The sequence below is a fragment of the Colletes gigas genome, unplaced genomic scaffold, assembly GCF_013123115.1.
Source record: "Colletes gigas isolate AHSC1104 unplaced genomic scaffold, ASM1312311v1 Colletes_gigas_Sc00021, whole genome shotgun sequence".
Taxonomy (NCBI): domain Eukaryota; kingdom Metazoa; phylum Arthropoda; class Insecta; order Hymenoptera; family Colletidae; genus Colletes; species Colletes gigas.
In genome coordinates this window covers 4710526-4722668 of record NW_025106650.1, presented here as the reverse complement: position 1 = coordinate 4722668, position 12143 = coordinate 4710526, and the positions used below count along the sequence as shown (strand labels likewise).

General features: G+C 37.8%; 1 protein-coding gene across 2 annotated transcripts; it reads left to right on the top strand.

The window, feature by feature from the left end:
• Nucleotides 1–878: 878 nt before the first annotated feature.
• Nucleotides 879–3614, top strand: LOC122401021. Of its 2 annotated transcripts, none has more exons than XM_043402875.1 (4): nt 879–912; nt 2720–2919; nt 3222–3365; nt 3485–3614. In XM_043402875.1, exons 1-4 carry the CDS (start codon nt 906–908, stop codon nt 3569–3571), a joined length of 438 nt encoding a protein of 145 aa, XP_043258810.1. In that variant the 5' UTR covers nt 879–905; the 3' UTR covers nt 3572–3614. The 2 variants fall into 2 exon arrangements, with proteins under 2 accessions (XP_043258810.1, XP_043258809.1); XM_043402874.1 differs by lacking the exon at nt 879–912 and adding an exon at nt 1871–1892.
• The last annotated feature ends 8529 nt before the right edge of the window (nt 3615–12143 follow it).

Genomic DNA, 12143 nt, shown 5'->3' with positions numbered 1-12143 from the left:
GATTGAATTAATATCTTGTAATTTAGAATAACTTGTCGCCAGTTCTTTACTTATTAAGATTTTGATTATTTCATAATTTTAGCCACAACTACATCCCTTTCAACAATTATGCTGCTCTTTTATTTCTCTTTGATGGAAACATTTCAATGACCTATAGCTCGTGTAGTTTGCGTTAATTTTGCTTGTAGAAAATATTGTTAATGCTTGAAATGTAAGTTAATGTACGTGTGGAATGCCAATACAAAATAGACAAAACATCCCCTTAATTTTACATTTCTGTCTAATATAGAATACGAAAATCTAAGTTTGAAGTGAAAAACCCGGTTGTAAGTTCATTTTTAAATGAACGATACTGCCCAAGTCGTTCTTAGATTCAGATACAGGAATATTAAAAATATTTCGGGATCCTGAAATACTCGCACGCCCCTTTATTTGCCCATGTGTAATTGAATCATCGTTTTATCTTATCGCTTAATGTATGCGGAACTCTTAACCCCTTGACGTACGATTTAATTTCAAATAATTTGTCAAATTGATACCGTTTAATTTTGTTTAAATTTGTTCGTACAAGGGGTGGCCACGAAAAAGAATAAATTTGTTATATCAATACTTCGTGAATGTAAAACTGTGTTGATTCAAATAAGATTTGATGTCCAGTCAGTAGCTTCATGATTGTGTAATCTTGACATCAAGAACTTATAACGAGTCGTTGTACGGAAAGGCGTTAATGATAAGATTGATAGCGTTCATAAAATGAAACATCGATATTCAGTATCGCGTGCAAGTTCGAGAAAATTCTTTTCTCGTTCGATCCAATATTTAAGCGAAATCGCTCGTCTTCGCTCGTACAATTAGTGCAAATTACTCCGCGAAATCAAGTCTAAGTGCCTGTGTGAACTTTGAAGATGAATGGTGAGTGATTGGAAGTATTTATATTATAATTTTGACAAGTATCGTAAGTATTGTGAATTTTAATAACTAAAATATACAGGGTGGTCCACGTAACTTGTGCAGCTCGATAACTTCCGAAATATGGGTTGCACGAAAAAATTTTGTATACAAAAGTTGCATGGTTTAAAGGGGCACATTATGTAGTGCATTTATTCTTTTTATAGGTGGAGGCATTTCGAAGATTTGAAGGTCAACTTCGTTTTTTTTAAATAATGCTATATTTTTTGTATGAAAATATGGAAGAATTATCGAATTCTGAGTAAAAAAGTATTGACCTTTATTAGCACTAAACCTAATAGCTAACGAGTAATTTCACTTTATTCCTTGATTATTTTCACAGTTCTACAGAAATCTGTGATAAGGTTGCGTCTCCAATTTGATATTACGTGTTCAATTTTGTCAAGAAATAAAGTGAAATTACTCGTTAGAATTCGATATTCTTCCATATTTGCATACAAAAAATATAGCATTTCATTTAAAAAAACGAAGATGACCTTCAAATCTCCGAAATGCCTCCACCTATAAAAAAAATAAATGCACTACATTTCTGTCTAATATAAAATACGATAAGCTAAGTTTCAAGTGGAAAACCCGGTTGTAAATTCATTTTTAAATGAACGATACTGCCCAAGTCGTCCTTAGATTCAGATACAGGGATATTAAAATTTTTTCGGGATCTTGAAATACACGCTCACCCCTTAATTTGCCCCTGTGTAATTGAATCATCGTTATATCTTATCGCTTAATATATGCGGAACTCTTAATGATAAGACTGATAGCGTTCTTAAAAATGAAACATCGATGTTCAGTATCGCGTGCAAGTCTTTCCTCGACGATCGATCCAGCATTTAAGCGAAATCGCTCGTCTTCGCTCGTACAATTAGTGCAAATTACTCCGCGAAATCAAGTCTAAGTGCCTGTGTGAACTTTGAAGATGAATGGTGAGTGATTGGAAGTATTTATATTATAATTTTGACAAGTATCATAAGTATTGTGAATTTTAATAGCTAGAATATATATTATTTTCTTTCATTTCTATCATTAGTAGCGTATGTTAAGAATTTGGATAACGATAATTATCGTTTTCCAACTTCTCTTTGCTATTATTATTTATTAATAGTAAATCCAAAACGTCTCTCTTGTTAAAACAGAAATAGATTCAATCAGCGTTTAAATAACGAGCACAGCTTGCGTTAAGTTTATCGACTTCGATTCGTTCAGATTTACCCAGATTCAGATCGATCGGCAATTGCAACCAAAGTGCTCCAGATTCGACAAAACGCACCCCAAATTAAAGTTTAATTGTTGCGTGTAACTACTGATTGCTCGATATTCTAGCACCGAAATTAGCATCAGAGAAATTGAACGTGATTTATAACACCGGTGTTGCTAGCGAACAATAATGTCTGCGAGATATTCGTGCGAAAATATTAGCTTCGTTTCTTGGGGAAACAAAAATTATCAAAGGCCAAAATGCTCCTCAAGTGCACAAAGTGTTCCCCAAGAAACGAAGCCAATATCTTCTCTCGAATATCTCGCAGACATTATTATTCGCTGGCAACACCGGTGTTATGAATCACGTTGAATTTCTCTGTTGCTAATTTCGGCTTTGGCTTTATCATTGTCAAAACTGCTACAGAAATATATCCATGTTTGGTTTCCCAAAGCAAAGTATAATCGAAACGTTGCCAATAAATTCCTAATCTCAACCTGTAGAGAGACCTTTTGTAGATTTAAGTTTACCGATATTTGGGATTCCCTGTCGTAGGACACAAATGGGTCAAGTTCTCGGGTGCGCACAGTATAATGCCGGGAATGATTCACATCGGCCCGGATCTGGATGGCGTGCCTCTGGTCGTGGGTCGCGCTCATCATCACGGCGATATGATCCCTGCAAAAGTGAAACCGGAACATGGCGTTGCTTACGTTAGTCATAACTGCACCGAGCACATAAAACGCGATTTCGAGGTAACAAGCATACTTTTTGAATTCGTGGAAACGAAAAATTCGTCGTTGATTAAGGATCGGTTTAACTTCGTTACGTGGAACCTGTCGATCGCGAGCTCCACCCACTTTTGTCAGGAGATAAGAGATAAGAGAGATTCATTTGCTTTTCCTTCCAACGGCAATCTATAAATATCATCGGACTTGGTACAGATATGCTGTATATATAACTTGTATCTCATAGATTAATAGATAATTGCAGCGTTACTTTCTGAACTTAACTTATCGTTTTAAACTTCAAATGAAAGATTTCTTTTTTTCGATAGATCCTACTACCTGCTGAGTTTAAGTGGGTTCATTCGGGACACGGTCACGTCCCACCATACGCGGTCGAAGGTGGAAGAACGATAGAAGGAGAACCACTTTACATTGGTCGTGTGTTCGAGAATGGCGTACCGTGCCTAGGGAAGGTGAGTTTTTAAAAGAGAAGAATTTTTAATTTTCCATATCGGAACACTTCGTTTTGCCATTCTCAAATATAAATGTCTTTGATTAAAATCATTAACAGGATCTCGTTTGTTCTCTACAGATTCACAGGAGCCACGGTTGTCTGTACGTGCCCTACGACGGCAAGGAATTGTCATTCAAAAACTACGAAGCCTTGGTGCAACATTAACACAAACAGCCGAGCAAAATAAAATGCATTGCAATTTCGTAACAAATTCGTTTGTTCCACTCCTAACCTTTATAGAGTAAGCTTTATATTCTATTCGTGGTGAAACGTGGGAAATCCATCTGTGGGGTGCGAAAGCGGAGGGCTCAACCTCCGGAAACCGCCCCAGGAAGATTACCGTTCAACTTTCTTTCGCGAAATTACAATATTCCAAAGATTAATTCGAAAATTAATCTTGGCGTCCTTGCCCTTTCGCAGGGATTCTTTCCTTATCGAACGGAACTCGGAGGGTCGAAACGTAAAAGTTTCAACGATCGAAGAAGATCCACCCTCCCACCTCCGATGTGAAAAAATTGGTTCCGCAGTTAGGAGCGTTCGTACGCGAAATTGCGCGCGATGGGTGCACTTATGCTCGTCGCTATTGTGCATCCGTGTGGCGAAAAAAGCAACCGGTGGCCGTTTCGTTGTCGAACACCCGTTAGGTAGCGGGCACGTGGCCGTTGCGGCATTATATTCCCATGACTGGTACGTGGCCGTACCCCCAAGTACCCCCCCCCCCTCCCCCCCCTCAATTTTTTTGTCGAAGTACGAAGACTTTCGGGACAGACTGTAACCTAATTTAAGAGTCAGAGACATCGAAAATTCAATCCTGGTGGTAATTTAAATTCATCGAGCACAAGATTATCTTTCAACTCTAAGCTGGTTACCAAGATCTTGCAACTAGGCGCCATTACACTTTTCGTCGTGAGGTCACCTTGATTCCAACGAACCACAACACAGTTGACCGTCTTGGAGCAAGCATCGTTCCTGTTATTGGTAAGATACCAATGTAATTTAAATGTGATAGTTATCGAAAATTTAATCCTAGTGGCAATTTAAGTACTTGAAGCACCGAATTATCTTTCCATCGCTCTGATCTGAGAAACCTTTGTCTCGAAGAATCGTGATTCGTGGTTCGCGAGTCGGCGAGAAATGACTCGAGACACGCGCGGTGAAAAGACAAACGTGACATCTTTGTGGTGTGTCGGGTGAGTATGGAAGGTCAGAGAAGGTGCTCGACGCGGCGAAACAAAGAAAAAAAAAAATAGCTGAAGATTCATCTGTGCGTTTCCTTTGTTCGGCTTCTCCCGTTAGTCGGCGTCCCGAACTTTCTGGCACGTTGGAGGGGCTCGAATCCGGCATGGCGATGGATCGATACAGCACCAAGGGATAGTGTTATGGGGGTGGCTTGCTCGTAATACACGGGGGTTGCTGCCATTGCCCGATGGTGGAGAGAATGTTCGTCTACTCTACTCCACCCCAATGGTAGAGCCAACGGTAGCACCCCATTCGTCAATCCTTTTTCCTCATTCTGGAGGCTCTTTCTCTTTGTTCAAGTTCGTTAAACTTCCAGTCGGTCGACGCAACCCTCTAGACTTTTCCGCCGCCTTCTCTTTCCTGATGACTTTTTCCTTACCCTCGTCCTTCTATTGCATTTTCGATTCTTGCGGATTTTAGATAAACAGTGTCAAAACACAAACACGAACACGGACCACCAACTCTTAGCCATTCGAAAGTAACTTGTTTCAATTTTACCTTTATTCGTTCTTCGATGCATTTACAACAATTAGAAACTAATACATTAATCGTAGGTATTACTATTTTTAACATAGATGCAAAATATGGAATAGACTCGTCAGAAATGTTATTTGAAGAAATTTAAAACAGAGGTCTAGTATGGAACTGATAATATTATATTATTCTAGGAAACTCATAAATATCGTCAAACGCATTTGCATTACGCTACAAAATAATGTCCTAAATAAACGTAAATCTGCATTAATTTGAAAAATTGTTATCGAAAGGACAATTAACGTAATCGATATTATACTCGACTCGGAACGTTCGATGAATCGGCGGTAATAATTTAAAAATTAGATCGGGGCTCCTGGGTAAACATTGTCCGAAATTATAATATTTAAATTAGCAGCATTTTACATACAAATGCACGCGTTTCTAACCGAATTATGAAAAGAATAAAAAGTAACAGGTCAACATACATCCCACGCCGAATAAAATTTGAATACTGTTTATCTGAATTATAACTACAAGCTTAAAGGATGTGTGAGTGCGGAACGAAATTTATGGGATTATAAAATAAATGCCCAACGTGAAATATTGTATCCGTTACATCGTTTATTTCATTCGTGACGATAAAACACGTTAGGTAATTCTACTTCGACAACAATTAATCCCATCATCGAAGCAGATTAAGTTTATAACCTACTTTTAAAAATGAAAGCGAATCAATCTGCTTGCCCGATTAAATTTACTGGAGCTTTCACGCTTTCTGGAAGACACAGGCTGTCCCTCAAATGCTTTCGAATCGTTATGAAAACTAAGCCCCGTACAGATTTCCTCAAAATAATAAATAGAGCTTATCTTTATTTCGCAAACGTTTATTTATCGATGTCCACTTCTAGCACGTATAACAATTATTTACGCTGAGACCTTTGACACGCGTTTGAGAATTTCGCAAAGTTTCGTACCGACGACACCAAACCAGTAATGCAAGATGAAACTTAGCGAGAGGCACAGACAAACTAGCAACGTAAAAAGGAAACATTGTGTTCGCCGACGTTTCGACACGGTTTCGTAAACGAGAAACTTTCAGTCTATAATCATATCAGCGATTACCATCGGTTGTGCAAACTTTCTGAACCAGTTTAAGATCGACAATGCTGAAACACCGTGCCTTCTGCATTTTCCCGCCTCTCTTTCATGCCCGATACGATCACCAAAAGATCATTTCCTAATCTCGGGTTTCTCCTCAGCCTCCTAAAGTTCATCAGAATTCTATTAACATTTACATGCGTTCGAAAACAATGCTAGTTACAAGCCTATACCCAGCTAGACCATCAATATACAGACCTCACAATCACTCGAACGTAACGAGTACATTTACACTATTCTGTTGAAATTTTTCGAAAATTTTAATTATTGCACTTTGTTATATTCAAAATACTCGTTAACTTTTGTTCCAAATATTTTTTTGTCAAATTAGTGCGAATAAAAAAAAGTGTCAAAGTAAATAACAAAATAGACATAGAAGACAGCATAAATAGTAATAGTTAGTATAGTTATCGGATAGAGGATAAAATGCCCTTTAAAATGAGCGTTCATTCAAGTCGATAGCGTAACTAGTTCCGGAGATATGAGGATTTTAGTTTCAAGTCGATGCGGTGGCTAGTTCCGGAGACATAAGGGTTTGATGTTTGTTTACGTTTCATTGTTGACATCGGTGCGAGGCCATTGACCTTGCGCGTAAATAGTAAACAGTACGTAGTAAATTCTTGGAAATACTACGTCTTCCGCGTCACGACTCTCACGACTCACGTGCGAGAAGGAGGTCCGACGTGTTAGACGGAGACAGAGATAGTGGAAATTAAAAAATTACCCTTTTACATAAATTACGATATCTCGAAAACGGAAAGTCGGATCGACAAAAACCAAAAACCATTTTAAAGGGGAGACTTTTCTGCTTCTAACAGTGGATCAATTATGGATAAAGCACTAGTAGTTTCGGAACTGCACGTGCTTAAAGTTTTAATATTTCAATACGCGTTGCTGGACTGTTTATTAAAATAGTACGACCTATCTATGAGTTAGAATAGCCCCGGTGCTCACGTCAAAAGGAATCGATACCTTGAGTTCTAGTTCATTCTGATCTCGTTCTAGACAGTAACATGATTTATGATCGAAAAGAAGGAAGTGGAACTCTCTGGCAAACGCGTGTCATCCTGAAAGGAATCCTTTGGTCGCGTCAACTAATTTGCATGTCGCTGCGACAGATGTCTACGTACCCTAGCTTCTTCACCCTCGCCTTTTTCCCCTTTTCACTGCACTTCTGCTCCCCTCTGTTCGCCTCCTTTTCTGCATGCGCCAGCCTTCTGCCGTTTTCTTTTTCATTCAAATGCCATCCTGCAGAATAATAATGCTCGCCTCTTTAAAAAAAAAAAAAACATTAAGAAAATCGGAGCGTCCGTTCGTCGCTTCTGCCGTGCCGAAACAATTCCGGAGTAATTTGTTTATGTAAAATACCCGTCGCAGAATTATGATAATTTTTGGAACGCGGAACTTTTCGAAACATACAATGAAACTTAACGTCGTTCGTTATTTTGTTCAACGGTCCGTTTTATTTTTCTGTGAAGTTTTTAACTTTGTCGCTGTTCTAGATTTGTTTTTTTAATTCAGTCTTAAATTTATACGTGTCAGTGTAAAATAAAAATTGAAGTAATCGGTTTCGTTCGTCTGTGAGAAGAAAATATATTGATATCTAAAGATAGAATACTAAACTATTTGATACATAAATAATTACGATGAACAGGAGTATTTATTAGAACAGCTGTATGGATTGAAATATGGATTTAATATTTACTGTTATGGAGGCGGTATTGTAATAACTAGACTGCGGATCTTTATGCAAATTCTCATTTTTATTAATAAAATTAATGAAACGGAAGCTTCGCAGAGGGCTGTCTCAACCCCTAAATATAATAATTCGTATCTTACTTTAAGTATTTCTTATATTTTTGCATATTAAATGCATTCTGTAGTTTTTTGAGGATTAAAATTGCCCATAAATGCATAAACATCCGCAGTCTAGTAATAACCTACATTAACAATTGTTTAACGATGGTAATATACCACTGTTTATTAGTCGTATCCTGAGGTTCCTATATCGGGAAGAATACTACTGTAACAATGACGTTACAGGCGTCTTGTTATAGAATGGGCAGATTCATAGGATTAGGGGACATCCCGTGAGATATGATCCAATCGCGGTCACTCCATTATGCATCATTGGACGATCTAATTAGACTCCGCGCAAATCACCTGAGATACGCATAAATCAGTATCACATGTGTCGAGAATCCGTTCGAATGTTAACGTTTATTACGCGAATATTGTGATCCGCTATCCTACAACTTAGCGCGATCCTCAAAAACCTTTTCAAAAAGTATACAATTAGCCGAAAGAGAAGGAGGCTCTGGTACTCTTTTTTTCGTAATAAACGATTCTAACGACAAAACTTAGTCCCAATTTCTCTTCGATCTAAAGGCAAATATTCATCTATGCTCAAGAATTGTTTCAGTTTTATGAAAGAAAATACAATAGACTTCATTACTAAAAAAATATTCACTGTGGAAAGAAACAATGAGTCCAGAATTAAATATAATATATAATCTCAAATTAGCTTAGAGATCATTGAAAGGTTTCAGACTCCACAATCGCAGTCACAGAACCGATAATTATTACTTGTTATCAATTTATGTTTAATTTGACCGACGTAACGATACGAATACACATCACGATCAAAAGAATGACCGTATTTTATCGTGAACGCGACGAGTTTTTAATATAAATATGCGCAATCGATGCCCGTAAATCTCTAGTGTTAATCCCAGTGTGTTTAATTTTCTCTGTCGCGGTAATCGCTTTTGCCTGACCGGCGAATTAAATGGAAATTTGAAATTGTTCGAACGCTTATGCCGAATTAAACGGTTTATTTAATGGGATGGATCCATAAAGTGAACGTTATGTGGAGTAACTGGATGCACATACGAGTACCTACGGTCTTCTCGGAACGTCGAAGGAATCTGGTCTCAAACCTGAGCGCAACCAGAGGTCGTCGAGGGTCAAGGCAGTGAGGGCGTTCACCAGAATTATTCTCCTCGGTTCTTCTTTCTCTATTTAACTGCTTTGCCGACGCCCTCGGTTCTGGCCTACCATTACACGCGCAGCCTGTTACAGTCAATAAAATCTTCTCTTTCGGCTAATGGAAAGATTCTACGGAAAACACATCGCTCCTATATGTATTTTCCTCTCACGAAAACCCGTGGTCGCACCTTCCCTGGCCTTTGTCGAACGCGTACGAGTCACGTTTCGTCCTTATAACAGTAATTTCCGAAATAACGTTCCCCTAACACTGAACATTTCATTGGTTAGCAACTACGCTGGACAAAATTTCTATAAGCGTTAAGCTACTCTTGTTATTTGAAGTTCCTAAACAATCCTTGATTAACCACTGTTCGTGCTTTAAGAACTGATCTCCGTTTAATTTGACCGTTTAAGGGATGAAAATAATTGTTCTTAATTTTAAAGAAGGAAATTTGAGAAAAGAAATTCATCACTTTGGATTGAGAAATGTGAGCGTCAAAGGGTCGAAGATTAATTTTGGGAGAAGAACGTTGGGAGATGAAATAAATTATCGAGAATGGCCGTGTAATTGGTGCGTGGCTAATTTCTGTTATCTGTTCGCCTACTTTCTCTGCACAGATTACCATGGAAGCGTCGATGTTACTTCGATCGTACGAAGTTACCGTGCGATTCCTCTCTCCGGTTCTATCGTTTGCGTGGCGATGCGTCGGCGCGGGACACGAAAAAAGTGAAACTTTGTAAAAACGTAAGAAAACGGAGGCTCGCAGCCCGTATCACGACCGCGGATACGCGCAAGCGTGCTCGATGAAAGCTTCCACGAACGTGTATACCCCAGAAGAGAAATGACGATGCAATGTAAACGCGATGTGTCTGGCCGAAGTTACGTGAAACTGGTAGAAAGTGAAAGTCCCGTCTGAACCGGTTAAATGCGATATCGACGGTGTCGGGGAGGTCGAGTGTCCCAAGTCTCGTTTATTCTCGCGGAATATTGCTCCACCAGGAAAATGAAATTTTACAATAAAGGATTCCATCCAAGGGTAGACCTATAACCAATCGTAGCTTCAAAATGGCTCTAAATAACGATAACTGTTGAGTTACAACAAATTCGAGTGCCTTGGAGTCAGTCCAAGATCTTGCCTTATATCGAGGGAGTACAATCTTTTCTGGTTAAGATAGTGATATTTAAATTAATCTATCTATAATCGAATATACTTTCAAAGTGCCTAAAAATGACGATAACTATTCAGTTGGAACAAAGTCGAGTGTCTTGGAGTCAGTCCAAGATCTTGCTTTATATCGAGGGATTACAATCTTTTCTGGTTAAGAAAGTAATACTTAAATTAATCTATCTATAAGCAAATATACTATGAAAATGCGTAAAAATGGCGATAAGTATCGAGTAACAGCAAATTATTCAATCGAATGTCATGGAGTCATCATCGTGCCTTATAACGAGGCATTACAATCTTTCCTGTCTAAGATAGTAATAAATTAATCTGTTTACAACGAATTATGCCTTCAAAATGCTTCTAAATGACGATAACTGTTGAGTTACAACAAATTCGAGTGCCTTGGAGTCAGTCCAAGATCTTGCCTTATATCGAGGGATTACAATCTTTTCTGGTTAAGATAGTGATATTTAAATTAATCTATCTATAATCGAATATACTTTCAAAATGCCTAAAAATGACGATAACTATTCAGTTGGAACAAAGTCGAGTGTGTTGGAGTCACTCCAAGATCTTGCCTTATATCGAGGGATTACAATCTTTTCTGGTTAAGAAAGTGATACTTAAATTAATCTATCTATAAGCAAATATACTATGAAAATGCGTAAAAATGGCGATAAGTATCGAGTAACAGCAAATTATTCAATCGAATGTCGTGGAGTCATCATCGTGCCTTATAACGAGGCATTACAATCTTTCCTGTCTAAGATAGTAATAAATTAATCTGTTTACAACGAATTATGCCTTCAAAATGCGTCAAAATGACGATAAGTATCGAGTAACAACAAATTCAATCGAACATCGTGTATCATATCGAGGCATTACAATCTTTTCTGACTAAGATAACAATACTTCAATTAATGTATTCGCATCAGTTGAGGGGAAAACTTCCAGGCATGAGCGTTTCTCGATATTTTTTTAGTATTTACGTTTTTCTGTTCCTTGTTAAGTGAAATTTCGGTACGGCAGTAATATCAGGAACATTAAGGCACAGTTAACTAGGAAACGAAGCCCACTAATTAATAGCTCGGTGAGCCTCTAGCGTTTCTGAGTGCTATTAAACGAACACAACTCAACAAATTATCATGCTTTCTCCTCCAAACGACGTTTAGTATTTCTGCTGTAATGGTGAAAGTTTCCAAGTGTCATTTGAAAGAAAAGGCATGAAAATTTGATGATTTATGCGTGTTTAACAATACTTGGAAACATTTGGAACTATTAAACTCTATGTTTACGAAGGTACTGTAAGGCACAGACAGTAATGAAAAATAATACTATTCCTTGCTTTTTAATTTTACAAAAGTAAGAGCATCAGCTTTGGATTCCTGCATCTTTTTAAAAACACTGTACTTTGAGAAAGTCACAATTTTGTAATACAATACATAGTAAAAACTGTGACTGAGGAGCCACTTGCATATTATTTCTAAGATTACAAATTTATGAGAGATATTTGGATGTTTATTGTTCTCTCCACTTTTAAATAAATTGCAGTCACAGTTATACGCGATCGTGGAAAATGCATTCACCGATTTGCAGTATAGATTTCAGAATCAGAACCCGCAGCGAGACAAGGGAAACAAGATCAGAGATTTCGTTCGAACAGTAACAATAAGTGTACATCGCTGTAAATCTATCGTAAATGTAAT

Bases quoted from the DNA above. Each gene is read 5' to 3' on its own strand.
- LOC122401021 (XM_043402875.1), top strand. The intron at 2,920-3,221 runs GTAACAAGCATA...TTTTTTCGATAG, and splicing joins ACATAAAACGCGATTTCGAG to ATCCTACTACCTGCTGAGTT. The intron at 3,366-3,484 runs GTGAGTTTTTAA...TGTTCTCTACAG, and splicing joins GCGTACCGTGCCTAGGGAAG to ATTCACAGGAGCCACGGTTG.